Source organism: Taudactylus pleione, unplaced genomic scaffold (genome assembly GCF_031769625.1).
Source record: "Taudactylus pleione unplaced genomic scaffold, aTauple2 ptg000154l, whole genome shotgun sequence".
Taxonomy (NCBI): Eukaryota; Metazoa; Chordata; class Amphibia; order Anura; family Myobatrachidae; genus Taudactylus; species Taudactylus pleione.
Window position 1 is genome coordinate 29041799 of NW_028284556.1, and position 24209 is coordinate 29066007.

Here is a 24209-nt window from a genome sequence, read left to right on the forward strand (position 1 = left end):
GCACCCCTAAGGAGGGTTAGGGGGTTAGGTTAGGTTAGTTTATACTTACCTTAGCGACTATCGGGATTTCCAGCGCTGTCGGGCTTCCGCTACCGGAAACTCTGCTTTTGTCGGCCAGGCCCTGCCGGCGGTATTTCATACCGATTCCTTATATATATATCACTAAATATAGCTAATTTTGCATGAATACTTTATGATCAATTTAAGAGATCTAGAAATGTATAAATAATCCTTATGAACTCCAACTTCGAGATACTAGGTCATAACAGCGACACAAATGTCTTTCGTTACAGAACTAAAAAAAATGTGATCTTCACTGACTAGGAAAAAAAACTCAGTTGACAAAAAAAAAATTGGATGTTCCTCCTGTAGCGGCTTTAGTAGCAGATAATGGAAGGATTAGGACTGCAGACTAAATTGAAACACAATAGCTACTTTGACAATCTGTTTTCAATCCATTCCTACTCTGTTAAAAAGGGATTAGTAGAAAAATACTGGTAATATTTTCAGTGACAGCTGCAATGCAAAGTAGAGATATCTCAGTATAACAAAAGCAAATTATTTTATGTATTAGTAAAGTAGGGATTTGTTTATTACAGTAGGTGGACAGTAATTGTAATGTTACTGCTACAGTAGTTGTTTGCTTCTCTATGTTACAGACTAATTTTAATTTAAGATTGTCTTATTTTTTCTACTAGACAGCCAGATTATGAGAATGATTTTAGGACTCACTCTACCTGAATATACCAGTTTTTGGTGGAATTAGTTGACTTGAAACTAGAGATGAGTGATTCGGATTTGTCTCAGATCTTTCCGCCAAATTTGGATCTCAAAATGAGGCAAAACGTAATCTTTCACACATATATCTCGATATAGATGTCTGGGAAATATGATGTTTTATATGGGAAAGATTTCTGGACTGCACAACCTGACTTTATATACAATGGGAGGTGCTACCTGCATATGCTGGGTGGGCCCATAACCTTGGCCATGGTTATGCTATAAACCTCTATTGATTGCAAAATGTTATTGCATTTATATATATTATTAATAATTTGGAGTTGTGCACCTGGGATTTGTCTGTAAATATGATGTTTTACCTAGTTCTGAAAATAGAACTTGACCGGAAGATCCGAGCCAAAACCGATGTACTTATGTTCACTTGAACCCCCCCCCCCAGGTCTTTACTTGCCAGTGCTCTGTTATTCCAGGTCTACTGATATGTACCAGTCTCAGCAGGAGATCCTCCCGTCCATTTGGTGGGCCTTGTTGCAGAGGATCTGCCTTAATCACTGGTTCTACAAAGCACCAGCGAGCAGGGAATCTATATATTTGCCATCCCAAATCCAGATTATTTGTCTATTTAAACAGCTCCACAACTCCTTGCAAAGAAAGAACATGATTTTTTAGATTTAGGGTGATTCAAGCCCTGGAAATTAATGCTGACATTGTGGGCATGATTCTGGGAAAAAAATTGCTTTGGTGTTCTTACACAGGTTCTTTTTCTTCTGTACATTACATGTGTCTCACCAGAACACAGGTGCAGGAACAGAGTTGAACGCAGGTCAGTTTTGTGGATGGATCTTGCGTGTTGTACTTGCATGTTGTACTGCGCATGCTCCATAGCCCAGCCTATGTATGTATGGGCAATACAGAGTTGTATGGACGTTTGCATGTAGGCTACGTTTAGCAAGGGCAAGTTGATGGAATTGCTGTATGCAGAGTTGTGCCTTGATGAGAAGGGATGTAGTCAAAAGAACAGTTATGATGTTGACACACCCCCTTAGGTAAAAAAAAAATATATAAATAGTTTTGCAGCACCGTGAAGCACGCTGGTGAGGGGGCGGTGTGAGCCCCCTTAGCCCGGCACATAACCAGTGTGGGGCACGATCAGCTTGATCGCTTCCCCCACAGTCATAGGAGACTGCTGTGGCTGCTTCTTAGCAGCTGCAAGCAGTCTCCCAGTGCAGCCCAGCACACAGCAGCGTGTGCTGGGCTGCTATGATGTAAGATGGGGGGGAGCGATGCCGGACCTGGGTCCCCGCTGGGCCCCTCAAGCAAGCCCAGGCCTGGATAACTAGTACCCGCTCCTCCCCTCCTCTCGGCGCCCCTGAGGGCTGGTGTACATGCACATTCAGAATAATGATGGGTATCAAACCAAGTGTATGTATAGGAGAGGTGCGGTCATAGAGATGAGTACAACTCTGCTTCTGGATGAATATCCACATTGTTCTCTGAGCACAAAATGCGGGTGTAATTATGGTCGGCTTGTATTTAACTCTGCATTGGCCCCATTACATCTAACCTTCATTCACCGCTTGATGAACGCAGAATAATTATCATTTCAAATTAGGATTATTTAACTTTATGAAGTACAGGCCTGCAGTGCTCACAAGCATTATGTGTGAATGCTGCATGGATGACGGAGGCGCCATTCAGCAAATGTAAGAGGAAGTTTAAATAGTTTGAAAAACAAAAAGAAAGAGAGAAACAACTAAGTTTCCAATTACTTATTGGCCTTTTACTCTAGATTTCATAAGGGAAATATTTTAGAAATGTCCTTAATGCACAAATGCAGTAATGTGTCAGTACTAAATATAATTGGGATTGTTCAGGGATTCTAAGGGCTTAGGACGTTTTTTGTACTTTGGAGCCACCTTGCCAAAATATATTACATTAAAATTAAAAAATATGCCTGCTTTTTTAGACACTAGTGTTCTACATATCTTTAATGGTAAGCAGTGTTCCTCATAGTGACTGAAGGAGAATGCATATTATGCTCTTGTTAGTCTATATGGTAGGACTGCATCTCTAAGTAGCAACACAAATGGCCCCAATTTTGTTAAATTTAAAAAAAAAGGGTTTTGTAAACCTTATAACGACTCCACTTTTTTAAAATATAGAGGACCAGAGGTGTGACTAGAACTGTGTGGGCCCCATAGCTAAATTTTGAAGCCCCCCCCCCCAACTCAGGTCTCAACCAGAGTTATATCTGGGCACTCCTAAGCAGCTGATGCAGAGGGAATAATAAAATAAAATCACCACATGATATTGTAACTAGTATTGTGGTTAACTAGTTATTGTGGGATAACTAGTAAGAGAGAGGTCAACCCACCTATGATTTGGAGTCTTGCAAAATCATATGCCGGGGCCACTTGTCTCTTCCAGAGCAGTAGCTGTCTGTAACTGGCAGCATCTTCTCGCTGCTCTCTGGCTGCTGCGGCCATCGCTGTTCCGTCCTCAGCTCCTCTTCATACTAGAGTAAGCGGGTGCGATGATGTCATGTCACGCTGTGTGCGTTCCTACTGACGGCGCTGAGCAGCCTGAATGTCTGATTGCCTGTGGCTGAGCACATGGCCACGCAGATTTGCACAAAAAAATTGGCGGAAGGTGTGGCCCTTCGGGGGAATAAAACCCGATCTGCGATGTGGCGCAGCGTGCTGGGAAGGGGGGCCCTGTGTGCCGCTCAGCCCAGTGCACAGCCAAAGGGGGGCGAGATCATGGTGATCGCTCCCCCCTTTGACATAGGAGACTGCTCAAGCTGCTGCTTTAGCAGCCTTGGATAGTCTCCTAGTGCAGCCCAGCACACAGCAGAGTGTGCTGGTCTGCTGTGGATGGGGAGCTGTGCTGGAGCCGGGTAAGTAGTACCTGGTCGTGGCTCCCCCACCCCTCTCTGCACCCCTCTGTACGGTCAATCGGCTGATCGCCCATACACACATGCCGATGGACAGATGTCTGCAGACATATCTGTACATTGGCTGTGCAGCACAGCCAATGTGATATATCTGTGAACGACGTTGTTCACAGACATATCGTCTGTACACACTGGCCAATATAACGGCCAGTGTGTAACCAGCATTAGATATCTATTAACTTTATTTTAACATGAGCCAGATAAACATTATGTGGCACACAATGGAGAAGACTCTCTTAAGCCAGAAATCTTATTAATCATTATATGAAAGTGACAAAAGTCTCATCGCTTGAGGCTTAGTGCTATTATATTTGAAATGTGATCTGACTAGAAAAGGAAGATGTCTTGTTGGTCTCATGGGATAGTTTATGACTGATACGTAGGAATGATGTAAATGCCCCTTGGCATAGCAATGATTCATACACTTCTGTGCTGAAAAGGTTATGATGATTTTATTTCTTTGCTTTCCTTAAAATGTGATTGTGACTAACCATTAATGGCAGATTCAAGGAAAATGAAGAAAACTATTTAAAAATAAATAATAATGATTACAAAGATAATGGACTGAAGTGCAATACATATTATTTCTATAAAAAGGTCATATCAAAGGGACTGCGGTGCATCTAGGCCCATTAAATGTTAAAACTTATTTTAAATCTGTATTTAATCTGAACCTATATATATATATATATATATATATATATATATATATATATATATATATAGATATTCATATAGGTTTAATGTTTACCGCAAGAAATCTGAGATCTAAGATCTCAACAGATATCTCTGGTGACAAGAGATAACCTATTTCTGCAAGATAAGCTCTTGTAGGCCCCAGGGCTGCACCATCAGAGGGGAATCAAGTCAAAATCCCAATCGTCGCTTAGAATGCCGACGCCAGAATCCTGATGCCTGACAAAAATCCTGGCGCCGGCATCCCGATGGTAAGTACTGGGGTTTAAGGGGATGGCTAGGAGAGGGTTAGGCACTAGGGGGAGGGTTACAGTTAGGCACTAAGGGGGGAGGGTTAGGTTTAGGGTGTGAGGAGGATAGGCTTAGGCACTAGGGGTGAGGTTAGGTTTAAGCATTGGGGGTGAGGGTTAGGGGTAGGGAGAAGGGGGAGGGTTAGGATACTGACCGACAACAACCCTGTTGGGATTCCATAATCGGGATTCTGACTGCTGGGATTCCGATTGCCGGCATTCGGTGCCCAACCCCCATCAGAGACAGTGGGGAAGAGGGCTATACAGTACAGAGATGGTGGGGGAAGAGGGCAAAGACAGTGGAGGGAAGGTAATAACTGGGGATAAAACAAATATCTCTTTATTCAATACGACTCAAGGTGCTTCTTAGATAGAAATAACATGAATCAGAGGTTTACATTTTCAAAACAGAATAGAATTAAGAACATAATATAAGCATAAAGGAAATTTTGGGTAATCAGTTGCAGGATTACTTATCCTACCCATGGAGGATCCAGGTGAGGCAGCTATTTAGGCGCACTACATAGGCCCCCACAAAGAGCAGAATAGACAATGCCTGGAATTGATGAGACATAATGGGAGAGAGAAAATTACTAGGCGAGATCCTTACAAGTTCATCAGACCTATGCATTTTTCATTCCATACAGAATACCAGACAAGCCAGCCATGTTGGATGCACTACATAAGACGTGCAAGAATATATAGAACTGTGAGCTAACAGGATACACCCTGCATCACCACTTCAATGAATGGGTTACTCATCCTGCCCTTGGGAGTACCAGGTGAATCAGCTGCCTAGGGCGTACTACATAGGTTACAATGGGCAGGATAAGCAACTCTTGGAAGTGTAACATGCGGTGGGCCAGATATACAGAGGAATTACAAAGGAAACGGAACAGAGTTTCTGCAGTAAGGAGAGATAGTGCAATGATAAAACCACATGTGCACATAACTGACATGATGAAGAAAACTGGGATAGCATGAACTATGTAATAAAATGATGTATGAATGTCCTGCTCTCGTGGGAGCGGTCTGAGCAGTGTGAGAATGTGAGGAGCCCCCTAGTGTGCAGTAGAAATGTCCCTGCTGAGACTAGTCCCAGTGTTCTCCCCCTTTGTTCCTCGCTCACCTGGAGGGTTAGTCCCGGTGTTCTCAGCCGGACAGTTTTATGTTTTAAATGAACATTTTATTATAAAACAAACCTGGTTACTGTGACCTTGCATGCAGAACACACAATACGTTATTCATACCAACATATTTGGTTAAGGATCTTTGTTTCGCAATTAAAATCATGTACAGTAACATTTATGCATTAGATAATTTACTTCACATTTATATTGGAGAATGTTTACAATTTATGTCATTCAAGTTATCCATAAACCAAAACAATAAAAAAAAAAATTCAATTTAAAGACCACAGGACAGGTGCATCAAAGTGTATATACCCCTCTATAAATAACCCCTGCCCTGTGTATACCCAGAATGTTCTATTTATCAAGCTGCAAACATTTTATAATTGATTTTACTGTATAAAGTGCTTATCTTTCATAGGGTACTTTAAGCTGTGTACACACTGATAGATATATCGAGCGTTTTATTAAACGTATGATATATCTATAGTGCATCGCCGGGTGTGTACAGCGAATATGTCTTTAACGACATCTGCTGGTGTGTACGGGCAACCCGCCAATCACCCGTGCATATGCTGCAGAGACCCGGCGGCGAATGACAGCTCAACTGGGTGGGCAAATTTAATGCCCATCCAGTTGAGCTGTCAAGCCCAGCACATTGGGCAGACAATTGGTACTTACCACTTACCAATCGTTAGATATGTTGGCGGGTTGGTTGAACGGTCGACCTGTTGACCTAGTGTGTACCCAGCTTTAGTTTATAACACAATTAAAGGCTGTCTTGTTTATAATAAGTGCCGAGTTTAGGGAACCATTAATACTGGTTTTGCCATATTAGTAATTGCCGCTTTAAATTTAGCAGTGAACTTGAAGAAGACACATTGATGCCATAAACTCTTAACCTATTACATATTCCCTGGCTTAAAATACTTTAAGTGGCATAAAAAATCAAACAGCTAAGACAAATGCCAGCACAATGCCGGGTATAATCAAACATGCCATCGAAGATTTCCAAGTTGTGGATTGCATTAAAAAATGCACACTATACTGACTACATTTGTTTTTCCTATAATAATCAGCTACGTAAAATGCATTGTAACTAATAGATGTATAGAAATAAACATATATTTTGTGTATTGGCCTTAACCTGTTTCTCAATGAAAGACAAGTGGTGGAAGGAAAGGGTATAATATTATTATTATTATTATTATTATTATTATTATTATTATTATTATTATTATCATTTTCATAGTGCATACAATTGTTAGGCACAATTTTCAGCCAGTTTTATAGCACAATTCTATTTGCATGTATAGGCAAATGCAAGGGGGGTTCCGGTTGCCTGAAAACCCCCCTCCCCAGGACACACTATAACCACAATAAAAATAGTAATAAAATAGATTTTACTTCTTCTCAGTATCACAAATGAAATAATTAGCACCACCTGTGGATCTTTTAACATGTGTCAGCCAGTTATAAATACACTTGTGCACCAACTAGGAGATATGGAAAACATGCACTGTTAGCGGTGCACTGCTAATCAATAAGGCTAATTATTATTACTGCATAATAATACACTATCCAGTGCATAAGGAGACCAATATGTACATATATGTCCAGGGCAGGGCTAGGTTCTTCTGTTGCTCCCCCAGACTCCCGGACTTGCTCCAATGCTCTGGAATGGTGCCCACATCCAGGGTTGGTGTTACCACTAGGCAAGCTTAGGCAACTACCTAGGGGCGCCGGCCACTACAGGGTGCTTCTGAGTCCGCCTAACTACATAGGGTGCAGGGGGTGCGGTTGCTATGGGGCCCTGCACCCTCCATTTGCCGGGCGCCCGCTGAGATTGTGTTACCAGCAGGTGCCCGGCTCCTTCTCTCCCCCCCGGCACCAGCGGCAGCCGGAGGACGGAGCTCACTTCTAAGCTCTGGCTTCCGGGTCCCGCATTGCACTATGGGAGTGACTGGGGGCACTGCAGGGAGCATAACTACTGGGGGCACTACAAGGGCATTACTACTGGGGGCACCGCAGGGAGCATTACTACTGGGGGAACTGCAGGGAGCATTACTACTGGGGGCACTACAAGGGCATTAAAACTGGGGGTACTACAGGGGCAATCATCCCTTTAATTCGGATCATGTGAATATTATTAGGGCGCTGTTTATGTGTCTGTGAGCTGGGCGGAGGGTTTGGGGGAAAACAGGGGCGGCATTGTGAACCTTTGCCTAGGGCGCCCTGAAACCTTACACCGGCCCTGCCCACATCTGAAATAAAAACATTCAGCTCAGGCAGGATGGCCCTACTGCCGCATTTAATGGCTTACTGTAATTGTTGGTCCTGTATATGATGGAATTATGATACACTTTGTATGATGCAAATTAAAGCTGGATAAGTGCTAATTATGCCCTTTTCATGGACTGGCTACACTCACTCTAAAATCAAGCATTTGGAAACCCCCCTCTAGAAATCCTGTGTTTGCCACTGGCATGCTAGCTTTTTTATTGTATGTTTGTTTTGCTCCTGAAGGTAAATCAAAGTAAATTTTACAAAGTGCTGTTTTTTTAATGCTTGTTTGATCCTCATTTTAGATATCCCCATTCTTTTCTTGCGCTTCTCACATCAAAGTCGTTAAATGTGATAACAAGTCTGAAGCAATGAGCTAATTTTGGTACAAAGATAATGGTGATTTAATGAAGAGATTATGCTTTACAGCAAAGGCAATGCTTTAATGTGACAGGCGAGAGATAACAGTCCAGCTCATGCAACTCCTATATGAACACTGGGGTTAACTGTTTCTATTAGCAGTAGTTTAAGGAGTAGAAATAATAGTAATCAGTCACTATGGTAAGTTCATCAGCAGAGCTAGTGCTGGGCAGTGGTTATTAGATCGGTATTGTCAGAACTTGGGGATACGTCAAGAAAACAATATATAACGGGATAACAGTTTTTATGCACTAAATTTGTATGTCTTTCAATTTCAGGTTGATGGATTCCTCACTCTCCTGTTTGGTTTGGCCAGTATAAATACCCTCACTCTTATCAGTGTAACTCGCTATATTAAAGGATGTCATCCTCAAAGAGGTAAGAGTCAAATCAGGGGAACTGGTAGTAACATCTGTAATGAATTTGGTACACAATTATTGAAATATCTTATTTCTTGCATCATTAAACCAGTTTGCTGATGTGATCTATGAGGAAAGGTTTGTGTCTCATCATCTTTGAAATCTTACTATCCACCTGTTTTCTTTTCATAATATGCAGATTATGGGTCATGGTTATAAAGAACTTTGAAAACATAACATTGACAGATACAGTACTTATTGATAAATTGATACTTTTATCATGCCTAGAATCTTTGAACTATATATTCCTTATGTTTACAACATCCTATTTATAGGCCAAAAACTAATTATTAGATGCCATGATTGTTTTGGCTACAGACATCAATAATTCTTGTGTCAATGCTTCCAAGTGGGTTGGAATTTTATTTTCAATATTCTGTAAACTCATTACAATTGGCCGACATGTACATGCATTAAGTTTGATTTCAGATTGTGTTTTTCATTTGTGTTTGTTAGAAAATTAACCAATTTTTTTATTTTTAGTGCATGCACAAAGTAGAACATGCATGGAGTTTTCAACATATACAGGAAGTGTACGTTATAATCATAAGATGGCATTAAATCGCTCATAGGCAATTTACTATTATCTTTTATTGATAAGGTGCCTCAGCAGCATACTAAGAGCAAACTGCAAGACATTACATTTACACCATAACAGGAGTAGCCAAGCAAACAGCAACAAGGTACAGTACAAGTCAGGGCAGAGCAGCTCAATACAACTTAAAGAGACAAGCAGGTGAAATGAGATTTTAGGACAGGAATTAATTGAAGAGACAAATGGTGTTATTTTATGTAACAAGTTAATGACCTAGAGATCTAGGGATCATAGTAAATGTTATTTTAAATGTTGGTAGTCTATTTACTGATATATTCAATGGATAAGTGCTATGCCCAATTCATGTCAAATGTTAAATGTATCAATGGGCATGATTCTATTCAACGTGAAGTGAATAGCGCTGGGAATCAGCTCCCGGAGCTATTCAATTCATTTGTGCTGCTAAGCTCGACTAAGGATTTCTTCTCGCATCCCTCCCAAGGATTTGAGCAGAAATCCAACTAAATTCCAGGCGCAATGCTGTTTTCTGCCTTTAGCGATGGGAAAACAGCATCGCACCGGGAAGTTTAGTCGGAGAATGCCCGTCTCGCGCCTAAACACCCTGTTAAGGCGCGAGAACGAGCCTTCCCCGACCTAACTTCTCACAGAATTGAATAGCTCCGGGAGCTCATTCCTGGCGCTATTCACTTCGTGTTTAATTGAATCGAGCCCTTTGACTGTAAATATCTTAGTTTCATCTAAATATAACATAACACCTTCATCCGCTCACCTCTTCAATTTAGTATGAGTTTAACTTCTGCCCAGGAGCAAGGGCACAGCAAGCAGGACCAGACCCGCTGAAGAAGGATAGGAGACAAGGGAGAATGGGGGCTTAGAGGCCAGGGAGGAGATGCAGGACACAGTTGTGCTGGAGACATGGACACTTAGAGGAGAAGGATAAAAGTAAAGAGGGCCCTGCTCACGAGAGTTTACAATTTAAAGAATAAGGTTGTACAACTGTGATGGTGATACTGGGTGGGAGATATCCTGATAGAAATGATTGTCCATGACAGGGTAAACAATAGCCTGGCACACATCTGTACTTTATGGGAGAGTGGCAAATATAAATCATTGTTCATGGATACTGACATGGAACATCACCTAGAGCAACCATGCCCGACACTGCTGATCATCCCAAGACCCAAGAACACTGTCCCTACTGTACAGCATGATGTAGGTACTGTAGCATAACACTGTGGGGAGGCATCGCTGCTTCAGGAAATTGAAAACTACTAAAAACAAAAAAAGGTCAAAATAGATGCAGAAATAGACAAATGTTGACGGAAGGCCAACTGCAGTCTGCAATAGGCCTAGAACTGAGCACAAGATTTATATTAGAGATGGACAGTGATGAAAGCATAAAGCAAAAAGTATTTGGGGTAGTACTACCAATTCATCCAACTTGATGGAGCTTGAGAAATAAAATGAAGAAGACTGGAAGTACATGGTATTATACAAATAGACTCACCATTGCATACATTCATACTGCACTTGCTACAAAACTGGGCCCACGCAAGTGCTGGCGATGCATCTACACTTACAGCCGAGTTGTAACTGTTTAGTGAAAGGGTTTTCCCATTTAGGCAAAATTCAATGAGGGCAATTTCACAGATATACGCGTTATACAGACCTGGACGTATACAAATATACTCCTGTTGCTGATGATGACTGGTAGCAAACCAGTGGCATATGTTGCACACGCAGATGCAGAATATATGTATTTTTTCCATGTGCGCTTCCTATGAGCATTGTACTCCCGATTTTCTTTCGCGTCTGTATAAGGGTCACAGTTGTGATTACAGCTGCAGGTGTTTCCAACATATAAAAAAACAACAGTGGTGACTTCATATATCATCAGTTGTCATCTATTTTTTATTTGTATATAATTACGAAAAACTTTACTGTTTTCTCATTATTATGTGACATTATGGATTGTTTTTCTGTTGCTCAATGGTAAGAATTCCTTAATAAGTCTATTCTGACTTTTTGATGTAAGAATATAAAATGTGAAAAATATCAAAGGGGTAAATACTTTTCAGAGCCAGTGTATGCTCCGTTTCATGGATAATATATCGCACCATTTTTGTATTGTATAAATATTACTGAGTAAAGCATTCGGTGTCTGGGATTGTTCTCTGTGTCGCACTATACCCTGTTCTGCCACTTTATATATACGGTAAAGGACAGCTACAGGTGAGTGTGGGTGTAGACAGAACTATCTATTCTGCCGGTATTTGTATGTATTCTTGAAATATGACTGAATAATTTAATTATTTTTTAACAGTTTTTTATATAACACATACACATTTTCCTCAGCACTTTTACAGAGAATATTTCAGTAATTCACATCAGTCCCTGCCCCAGCAGAGCTTACAATTTAGGTTCCCTATCACATGGACATACACACTAGTGTTAATCTTTGTTAGAAACCAATTTGGAATGTGGGAGGAAACCAGATCATCCGAAGGAAACCCATGCAAACATAGGAGAATATACAAACTCCACACAGATAGGCCATGGCTGGGAATTGAACTCAGTGCTGTGTGGCAGTAATGCTAGCCAATACAGCATCCATGCTAACAATATAATTATACAATACTCTGTTAAGTATTGGGGTATATTTACTAAAGTGCAGTGTTTTAGAAGTGGAGATGTTGCCCATGGCAACCAATCAGATTCTAGCTATTATCTTCTAGAAAGTGCTATATAAATGTTAAGTAGAATCTGATTGGTAGCTATGGGCAATACCTTCACTTCTAAAAACCCGTACTTTAGTAATCATACCCCCTTGTGGCTAAGAACCCAGTTACCTCAACTGCTACACCACTGCATTTCCAAACATTTTCAAATGCATTTTTTCTTTATGCCTATGCATTTTACAACAACAATGCATAGCATTACAGTACGTATCCATTTTACCTCAACAATGCATATCATTACAATACATATGCATTTTACAACAACAATGCATAGCATTACAGTACATATGCATTGTACCTCAACAATGCATTGCATTACAGTACATATGCATTTTACAACAACAATGCATATCATTACAGTACGTATGCATTTTACCTCAACAATGCATTGCAGTACAGTACATATGTATTTACATCAACAATGCATTTTACAGTACATATGCATTTTATCTCAACAATGCATTACAGTACAGTACATATGCATTTTACCTCAACAAATAAGGACCTTTCCACTTATATTAAAGTAAATGAGAGAACAACAGACTGTACAAAATATATGATTTCCATATATCTTTATTTATGGGATCTTTTACCTGAAAACCTATTATACAGTTATTTTGGAAACCAGAATGAATAGATAAAAAAGTGGTAATGGGACATGTCATACACACCAAGTGCTACCTCCTTCTGTCACTGTATATGAGTCTCTCTCACTGCTGAGCAATGTAATGAGGAGAATGCCTAGGGCATATTGGGAAAAACAGGGGTCATTTGTTAAATAGAATTTGGCATATTTTTTACATAGTGCTTCACATTACAGAAATAACAAAAACCTTGTCTGTAAAACTCCAACCATTCAGAATGATAGTTTCCATGCCTGCACATATTTATGTGTTTCTGATCTTGTCCTTACAGTTAATTGCATTAGCAATGGCAGCATCACTATATCGCTGGTACTCATATGGATTGCAGCATTGTTTTGGTCAATGGCTCCTCTCCTAGGCTGGGGAAGCTACAGAGGTAAGTTACTTATAGAGATTCAATATAATAATGTTTACTGCTCAACTCAGAGAAATGAAAAACCCCCATAAAACCATTAAGAGAAACAAGTGTAATGTAGAACTTTCCATTAATTAAATACTGTGAATTGTATTCACAGCATAAAAATTTTTTTATAACCCAAACATGTAGTTATATACACAAACATCCATTACTAACACACAGCTAGGGGGATGCGGGCCGCAACGGGTGACACCATCCGAGGGGGAGACAACAAAATACCAGAGCTGCTCTGCTATTTTGGTGTCACACCCCTTGTATGGTGTCACCAAGCAGTGATGATAGATGACGCACGCATGTGTGCATAATAAATACTGTACCCGTACAGGATGGGGGCTGCCCACCAGCTCTCAGAGCGCTGGGCAAGCCCCTAGCATGATGAGAATGAGGGCATGCCCCTTCCACGACAAAGCACATCTTCGCTGCGTGTAAGGAGGACACATATGGGGGTGTCAGGCGGAATAGATGCAGTGGGTCTCACCAACCCCATATATTGTTTATATTTTAAATTCAATTCATTAGAATATTTCCATAACAGAATTCATGTAGCAGTTCATAAATTATAAGTGCATGATTCCTATTGAAGTCATAAGTGTGCTTATGTATCATTTCATATTATGACAGACTTTCTCCACACTTAAGTGGATATAGGAAACTTATTCAGGATATTCCAACTGCCAATAAATATACAGTATGCATGTGCAGGAATTCCAATAGCTTACTAAAATGCACATAACATTATTGTGTGGCAGTGACTAAATAGTTAACATGTAAATATACACTAAAGATGTCTTAATGTGCCCATTAGGGATGAGTGGTTCGGATTCTGTGGAATCCGAATGGCTCCGAACATAGGGGATCCGAGTCCACCCGAGCCGCGGCTCGGGTGTTCCTGTCTGACTCGGATCCAACTTCATGGCCGTACATCATCCTACCGCCGTTGGATTCTTGCGAGACTTGGTTCTATATAAGGCACCGCGACCGAGACTAGCTGCCATTTGTTACTCGAAACGCACGCTGCGTTTCGAGTAAGGTGGCTGTGTCCAGACTCCAGACTAGTGGCTGTGCTGTTAAGTGACTGTAGGGGGCACACTGCATGCTGATGTATCCTGCACTACTCTGCTAATTAAAGTGGCTGTAGCCTGTGTCCAGACACACAATAAGTGGCTGTGCTATGTTGTACTGTGTATAGGGGGCACACTGTATACTGTATGCTGCGCTACTCTGCTGTTTAAAGTGGCTGTAGCCTGTGTCTGACTCCGGACTCACAAGTAGCTGTGCTGTTAAGTGACTGTGTGTAGGGGGGCACACTGCACGGCACGCTGATATATGCTGCGCTACTCTGCTGAGTGGTTGTGTCCAGACTCACAAGTGGCTGTGTATACAAGGCATGCTGATGTATGCTGCGCTGTACTCATGCCCATCTGCTCCAGTGTAAAAAAAGTAAAATAATATATATTTTTTAAAGTAAAAAAAAATAATAAAAGTTTAAACATTTTTTTTTTGTGCTGTATCCCACTGTGTACTGTATACAAGCACTGAGACTCCTTGGGCTGTAGCCCTCTGTGTATGCAAGCACTGTAACTCCTTGGACCTTAGCCCTCTGTGTATACAAGCACCGTAACTCCTTGGGCCTTAGCCCTCTGTGTACTCAACAAGCACTGTGACTCCTTGGGCCTTAGCCCTCTGTGTATGCAAGCACCGTAACTCCTTGGACCTTAGCCCTCTGTGTATACAAGCACCATAACTCCTTGAGCCTTAGGCCTCTATGTATACAAGCGCCATGTTTCCTTGGGTTGTAGCCCTTTGTGTATACTGTATATAAGCACCATGACTCCTTGGGCCATAGCCCTGTGTGTATACAAACACTGTGACTCCTCTGACCTTAGCCCTCTGTGTATACAAGCACTGTGACTCCTTGGGCCTTAGCCCTCTGTATATACAAGCACTGTGACTCCTTGGGCCATAGCCCTCTGTGTATACAAGCACTGTGACTCCTTGGGCCTTAGCCCTCTGTGTATACAAGCACTATGACTCCTTGGACCTTAGCCCTCTGTGTATACAAGCACTGTGACTCCTTGGGCCATAGCCCTCTGTGTATACAAGCACCATGACTCCTTGGGCCATAGCCATTTGTGAATGCAGTATACAAGCGCCATTACCCCTTGGGCTGTATCCCTCTGTGTATTCAAGCACTGTGACTCCTTGGGCCGTAGCCCACTGTGTATACAAGTACTGCGACTCTGCTGGCCGTACCCCACTGGGTATGTGGGAGGGTCCAAGGACAATTCTATCTTGTACTACCTTTCATTCCTGCCATTGCTGTGTGGCAATGTTTCATAAATGTGCTTTAAACTGCGGTATCTGTGCCACTGCTCTGTCGCTTAGTAACCACCCAACTCATTGCAGCCTTTGGCCAAGAATTGTGAAAACAATACTGTGAGCTGTGAGGTGGTCTAAACTGACTGTAAATGGCTGGAAATTAATGTTATTGAGGTTAATAATACTCTAGGAACAAAAAAGCCCAAATTATGTGATTTTAGCTTTTTTTGTACATTTTTGTAAAAAATCCAAATCCAAATCCAAAACCAGTCACAGTGGTTTGGCAAATCCAAATCTGGATGACGAATCAGAGCCAAATCTAAATCCAGCAAAAATGGTCCAGCGCACATCCCTAGTGCCCATACAACAGTCTAGCATCGTTACTGTAGTTTTGCCATCAACAAATGTGGATAGCTGTTACATACCCATTCAATATTTCAACATACCTGATCAATTAATATCTATGGTTATTGACCACATAATTATTTATATAAAGGCAACATATTATGCAGATCATTAACCTCACTCCATGCCCCAGTTGAGGCTGGGGCAGCTGGGACGCTTGCTGAAGGCCCATGCAAGCTTGGGGACAGTGTCATAGCCAACTTTTGATAGAAGTATATCTAGCCGCCCTGTTGAGATGTGAGTCACCAGTGTTCCCTGCAGCAAGTGTACTGGCAGTCAGCAGGTCACCTGTACACACAACCAGATGTGCCAATATGTCTACAAGATACATCGGCATCGGCTGTGCTGCAGACATATTGTGTGTACACACCAGCCAATGCACTACAGATATATCTCCCGTTTAATGGAATGGGCGATATATCTGCATACCTGCAAACAAAAAGTATGGTGGTCGCTCATTTCAGCTTAATGACATTGCACAGGTGCTTGTAAAGGGCGGGGTTTACACTGAACAACAGGAAAAAAGGGAGATTCCCACCAGCACACTGCAGCAATATCAACAAAAATAATTGAATCCTACATAATAATAGAAATTCAGAAGTATTAGTTACATACATTTGCAAATATATGAATAAGCGCCAGGCCAGCGTCAAGGCTCCTCTATACTGGCGTCCCTAACATTAAGGGGTTCACGTCCGAAGCGTAGGGTTCCCCAAAAACTTCCAGCCAAGGACCATCCCCAGGGCATCACATGAAAGGGGGAAAAAAGGTGATAGTGAAGTGTAAAGTATAGATGTGTAAAGATAAAGAATAAGTGTTAATAAAATGAAGAATTAAAATGACATAAATAATAAACAAACAAATAGGAAGGTGATGAAAAAGTATCTATGTGAATTAAGTGGTGATGCCCCAAAAAAGGACCAGCCAGAGCAACTCCGGGGACCCCACACCCAAACGCTCACCCCAAAATAATTATTGCTACCTAATAGTAGCACCCACTCTGGGTCATGTAATTACAAATTAATGTACTGCATAATAACAGCACATGTATAAGCCGACAGCTGACTCACCTAGGAGGTACACCAGAAACCTCCACATGGCACTATACGGACTAGCACATCCTCCCAATGCTGGCTCCCTTCATGCCTCTCAAAACTGCAAACAAAAAGTATGGTGGTCGCTCACATCAGCTTAATGACATAGCATACCTTCCAACAATCCCACATTCAGTGGGATAGTCCTGTTTTTCTGGGATTGTCCCACTGTCCCACTCACGGGCCACAGTGTCCCGCAGTGGGGGAAAGTTTGGGGTAGCATACACCCATTCTCCTTCACCATTTTCCTTCTGCAGGTAAGCAGAAGGAGAAAAGATGCAGTGCGCATGCGCACAGCATCTGTTCTCTAGTGTAGGGAGAGATTGGGGCATGCCCCCACAGTGATGTAAACAGGGGGTGCAACGAGGCTCCACCCCGTTTCCCCGATGATCCACCCCTTTTGCGCTAAGCCCCATCCCCCTTTCGGACGTGCGCGACCTGTCCCTCCTTACAAAGCTCATAAACTCTCTATTGTCAGATGATGGATGTAACCATAAGTTCTTTCAAACCACGTTTTCTCAAAAAATAAAGACACAGACCAAGTTAATGCCATTCAAAAATAATAGGTCAGCTTTATTTATTTACAATAATGAGTATGGTGGCAGAGGAAATAACGGCAAACCACCGGCGCCAGCTTGACTTGGGCAAAAGACAAAAGATGTCCGCAACTTACCAGGGCCAACTATCCCTCAATGTAAGTGAGCTGCTTGCAAGGAACAACTCTCCCTTTGTAGCAAGTGAGACGGTATCCAACACCCATGCAGATGCACCATTTCGGCCCACCCGGATGAGTGGGGCCGCTGACCCCAGTAGGGTGAAATCAGCCTAACCCGTGCATTGAAGGGGCGTGCACTGCTCCTACTGCAGCAATTAGGACGCTTTACAGATTGCCAGTATTTTCCCTGCCATGAAATAAAGCCGACACAAGACACAATAGGGAAGGGAGGGTGGGAGATCAGAATCAAAGAGGCTGACTAACCTACAGACATTACCCATAAGCCCAGTAACCACTCCCCCATTAACAACAAACAACCTATCCCTGTGATTTAACAACTGTCAGTCCTAAATTACCACTCCTTTCACTTTATTAACACCATCAATCCCTGTCTAGAGGTTTATATGCCCTCTGTTCTATGCAAACCTTGGTTATTTAAAGTTGGGAGACATGTATCTGTCAGTGTGTACCCAGCATTACACTTATCTCTTCTTGTTTTGCTGTATTCTGCAACTCCAGTCCAGCTTCTTCAAGGGCTTCCAGTGTAGGTGGGGGCAGGCCTGTACTCTGATTGGTTGACTGACTGTGTGCTATGGGGTTCAATTGGAGCACAGCAGAGGCTGCTGAGGGGTTCCTGGCTGATCAGGACACTCCTCAGTATTACAGGCTGTCCTGTGCTTCCTGGTAGGATGGGAGAATGGGCTCCTTACACTGCACTGCAAGAGGGGGGAGATAGTTTGACCCAGCAGCTGCAGAGCACACTTATATCTTTATAGGTGCAATATTTACAGATTTTCAGCAAAGGGAGCCCCTTCACCCCCCTGGATACAACAATGTCTGCGGAGATCCTACAAACAACACATAGACTATTATATCTTACCCTACACTAGAGGTTCATTACAATTCAGGGTACATTATTCCTCACTGAAGTTTATAAATATTATTTTCATAGCAGAATAATTAGATATAAATATGTATTGTTATTGTATTTGTAATTAAAAAGTAATATAAAATGATGAGAATGACTTGTTTATAAAATTGGAAATGACAAAAGTTTCAGTAAGTACATATTGGACAATTTCATATCAGACTAAACTCTGCAGGTATATATTGGAACTTAACGTTTTTACATACTGTAATCTGCACCATAATTTCTTTTAATTACTAACAATAAATGTTCTGCTTTTCTCAGATCGTATGTATGGAACTTGTGAAATTGACTGGACCAAAGCCAGTTTCTCTACAATTTATAAGTCGTACATTGTGTCCATTTTTATTTGCTGTTTTTTCCTGCCTGTAATAGTCATGGTATTTTGCTACATTTCCATAATCAACACTGTAAAATCAAGTCGTGCTTTAAGTACTGAGGGAAACTTAACAGATAGACAAAGAAAGATGGAACGCGATGTAACCAGGGTATGTAATTTATAGACTGTGTGGCTTTCTCCTTTAGACTGTGTGGCATTCTCCTTTATACCTTGAGCTGTGACAATAATCTTAGCTGCTCTGTGTGCTTAATATGACAATGATGATCAGGTCCCATGATATACTAAAAAAAATAAAGAATAAATGTACAACAACACTACAAGAAAAAGAAACATTGTTCACCATGAGGAATTCCAAAACGAGAATGAAAAAATTAAAGTTAGGGTTTACAGAATTAATGTTAGGGTTTACAGAATTAAAGTTAGGGTTTACAGAATTAATGTTAGGGTTTACAGAATTAAAGTTAAAATTAAATTCAGAAAAATAAGCCGAAATAACCAAACATAAATATAACAATATGTTATAAAGTCTCATCAATAACTTACGGGAGAAACTATTTTGTCATACAAGGGGAGAGGGATTAGCCAAAGAGCATAGAAAATTCTTATTTAGATAAACTGTATTTGTTACAATTTGTATTCGGCTGTTGCAACCTTATTGATCTCATTAATAAAGATATGCACACTGTCTGTATATTCTACATCAAAGTCAAAAACAGATTGCCTTTATATTAATTTAGTAAAGTTTGTCACGTCTTCAGCATGCATGTGCAGTGTAAGCTGGGGTGCGTGCTATCCCTTCAATGACTCCCATTGTAGTTAGCGATGGGACAGATCTGGACTGAGGGCCGCTCTGCACCGGGAGAGGGTAAATATATATAGCAGGGAGGGAGCAGTGTGGGCGGACCGAGGTGACCAGGCATATGCTGGATCCGTTATACTAGTCTTAAATATGTCTTTGTAGTTGCTTAGATGTACAGCACAGTTTTTTGCAAATACACCTTTCTTGAGGATTTTGCACACCCACATTCTGCTATAAGAAACTGCTTCCTGCACAAGCTTGTATGTATGTATGTATATGAATATCAGTGTGCTACTGTATTCCCGATAATGGGCTTGACTCAGAGTTGTATGCAAACCCAATGGTTTCCGTACAACTCCGAAGGTGGGTTGACTAAGCATGCACCGGGATCCGCAGTGCGCATGTGCTCCAGAGGCAAGGACAGAGACAGCCTGCATTCCAGAAAACAGGGAGGGGGCACCCAGTTTGGGAACCACTGCTCTAGGAACAAAAAAAGCCCAAATTATGTGATTTCAGCTTTTTTTGTGAATTTAAAAAAAAAATTAAAATCCAAAACCAGTCCCGGCGGTGTGGCAAATCCAAAGTCGGACGACGAATCAGATCCAAGTCCAGCAAAAATGGTCCAGCACACATCCCTAGTGCCCATACAACAGTCTAGCATCATTACTGCAGTTTTGCCGTCAACAAATGAGGATAGCTGTTACATACCCATTCAATATTTCAACATAGCTGATCAACTAATATCTATGGTTATTAACCACATCATTATTTATATAATGGCAACATAGCCTGCGTCCCAGAAAACGGGTAGGGGGGGAGGTGTTGGTCTCATTTATTAGGCGTGGCGTGGCCAGGGTCTGCGTCTTCTACACAGATTTCCTGGCCCTGGCAGATTAGTTACGGCACCATTCTGAGTAAGCTTTGGCTTGTGCAGATGGCCAATGGTAGCCAATGTTGAATCCTCGGAAGTAACATTGGATCACAGAAGCCGGCAGGAGGTGGCTATTTACACAAGACGCATCTGCTGCATTAGCATAACCATAGCTGCTGCTACTGCCTAGCGTACAACTCTGAATTTAGGCCCCATATGTGCCTGAGTGGACCTAAAAGTGTTGCAAATGACACATTTGAACTGAAGTAGTATAATACTCAAGCAATTTTGTGGTGGTAAATATGCCCTGTGACCACCTGTTAAACCAAAAATGGATTCTTACATGTGTAACCTTCACTCTTTGGCACTGCAATTGAAATTTCACATATAAAGGTTTAGTAGGATTCCTCAATTAACAAAACAGAATGCAATTGTTGCAGGAGGAGGTGAAGTGTTGCATCAAACTCAAATTAATCAAGGAACTCACCATTCCACTCAGCTACTCTCATCAGAAGGTACTAAAGTTAACTCCATGTTCGGTTAATCTTATGAGTGAGAACTGAGGCACAGAAATATCATTGATCACTGATCTCGCTGATGTAAAAAAATAGGTAGCCAATCTCCAGGCCTGTGGAGATCTAAGAGGTCTGAGTTTTATCCCCTGTGGGAAGTTGGACTGCTGTGGGCTGGAAATCTAAACAACATCCCGGTAATAATCTAATGTAACACTTCATTCTTGATCAATGGTCCACAAAACTTGTAAGACCCAGTGAACACTTGACAGATGTCTCATAGAAGTCCTGTTTCCATTTCAAAATATTAATGTCAAGGTGAAATATTTCCTTGAGTAATATTATGTTTTTTTTTTACCAGCCTGTATTGATAAATAGTTTATTTTATTTTCTCATTTCTATTTCTAGGTATCAATCGTCATTTGCACAGCCTTCATAATTGCCTGGTCTCCATACGCTGTAATATCGATCTGGTCTGCATTCGGATACTATGTTCCCAATCTCACCAGTATTTTAGCAAGCCTTTTTGCAAAATCTGCCAGTTTCTATAATCCCCTGATCTACTTTGGGATGAGCTCCAAGTTCCGAAAGGATCTAAGCATTTTGCTTCCTTGCACAAAGACCAGTGGCAGGGATCCAGTCAGACTTAAGCGTTTCAAACGTTTAAAGCATAAACAGGAACCTGCCCCTCATTTTAGAGAACAAAAATATATTGAGGCACCAGAAGAAGCACAAGCAGTACCAAGTCACGATTCTGGGGTGGGAAGTCCCAGCAATACCCCACCGCTTGATATGAAAGATGTCTGCACTTGCCATTTAGATAAACCATCTGAAAGCCCTAGTTATGAATGTGCTCGTCTATGAGTTGGTATATGTAACCATGTAATCTTGAAATTCACATTATCCTCTTTATCTAAAAAGTTAATTGATTGTGTTTTTGGAAGTGTGTAATCCTCAAAATAAGTCTTCTTTTTATACTTTTCATGTGTTATCTTCATGAGTATTAGGCAATGAAAGTGCACAGCTGCCTTATGAGAAACAATGTTTAGGCCTTCAAATACCAATGACACCAATCAACCATATTCATGGGGGAGTATTAAAGAATTATAAGCATTTTTGGAGCAAATGTTACTGTCATTTGTTAAGCTGTAATTTAGACATGTAAATAAAGTGAACGTTATTTTTGGTTCCGAAAACACAGCAACATCTTTTTCTGTTGTATCTTCTTTATTTTTGAGATTAGAGGACCATCTTCTATAGACATCCCAATGTTTGCAAATATGTACTGTATATAAGATGCCCCTCTAAAGTAAGGTATGCAGTTGGGAAGCCGGCGGACCTAATCCCGACAGCCGGCTTCCCGACTGTCATATCCCGGCAAGGGTCTAAATACAGACGTCGTCATTAGACATATGCTGGGAGCCTGACGCCCGGTATTCAGATCGAAGGGACGCCGGGCGCCAAGCACGTATAGCCACAGGGGGGGAGGGAGGGTTAGGCACCCCCCCCGGAGGTTAGGTTTAGGCTAGGGGAAGGGGGGGTAGGATTAGGCATCCCCAGGGAGAGGTGAGGGTTAGGCACACCCCGGGGACTTAGGTGTAGGCAGTGGGGAAGGGGGGGTTAGGTTTAGGCACTTAGAGGGGGGATTAGGGTTAGGCACTGGGGGAGGGAGGTTAGGGTTAGGCACCCCTAAGGGAGGGTTAGGGTTAGGGGGTAGAATTAGGTTAGCTAATACTTATCTGAGGACGATCGGGATTTCCACTGCTGCCGGGTTGCTGGTGTCGGGATTCTAACCACTGGACATGCGTCCGGTGGTAAATCATGCCAATTCCCTAAAGTAAATAGCGCCACATCCATAATGACTGTCATTGTGGGATTTATTCTATCATTTGCATTTGGCTGTTTCTTTAGTTATTTTATCCATCGTTGGAAATATAGCAAATGCGGCATTGTTTATAGAAGTATGTCTTGCTGTGCATTTGAAATGGTAGTACATAAAATCATGGTACGGAATCTATGAATGAAGACGCAGAAGACCCTTTGAGTTCTCCAAATTTTTGTAATACAGATGTCACATAACATTAATCTTGAGGCACTTAGCTGAGGACCTACAGTGATCTACATGTACTGCAGCATTGAAGGGAAAAACTAAAGCTGGGTACACACTAAACGACGTCTGTACCCAGCGATGTGACTGAGGACCCCCCTGCCGGTGGGCTAACATATTGGGCGGCTGGTACACATTACACGGTCCGTTGCCTGACATGTCGGCCCCTGCCGCATCCCGCTACATTGGGTCATCAGCCGCATCGTTAGGTTGGGCTGCATGTAGGGCGACCCCACGGGAGCACGCACCTCCCGACAGAGTGGGTACACACTGCACAATTTTAACTATTTGTTGTTCCGATCCATCAGAATCTGGAAAATCGTTCAAAATATCGTTGTGTGTACCCAGCTTAAGAGATGCAAGGCTATGCCAAGAGTTGGAAGTCAATTGCAAGTAATTGCAAAGATTTAAAGTTAATTGCTTGGTTAAGGTCAGGAATAAGAGAACACATCCTTACAGGGCACATAGAGAAGATTCATTACAGTACTAGACAATGGACAGTGTTTATGCCACCAAATTTTCCTTGAACAACAAGCACATTCTAGCAAATTTACTGTAGTTTGAGGATTGTGGGGTCTAATCATCATAACTTAATTTATACAAAAGCAGATGAAAATTAAAAATGTTCATATACATTATATATTAAGTATTGGGCCTATTCATTATAAAGGTAATGCAGGAGATATCACAGATATCTCCTGCTTATCTTTCTCTCACAATGTGTCCTGCTGTCCCCATACACTAGTATCACAGATATCTCCTGCTTATCTTTCTCTCACAATGTGTCCTGCTGTCCCCATACACTAGTATCACAGATATCTCTTGCTTACC

General features: G+C 41.6%; 1 protein-coding gene across 1 annotated transcript in view; it reads left to right on the forward strand.

Annotated features, from left to right (window-relative positions):
• LOC148521969 (visual pigment-like receptor peropsin) overlaps window positions 1–22427 on the forward strand; it is a 37617-nt gene extending 15190 nt beyond the window's left edge. Inside the window, exons 3-6 of the mRNA XM_088474508.1 lie at window positions 8792–8891; window positions 13142–13246; window positions 19014–19237; window positions 21680–22427. Coding sequence (XP_088330634.1) covers window positions 8792–8891; window positions 13142–13246; window positions 19014–19237; window positions 21680–22135 — 885 coding nt within the window. The 3' untranslated portion in view covers window positions 22136–22427. The remainder of the gene's footprint in view (window positions 1–8791; window positions 8892–13141; window positions 13247–19013; window positions 19238–21679) is intronic.
• Window positions 22428–24209: the final 1782 nt, after the last annotated feature.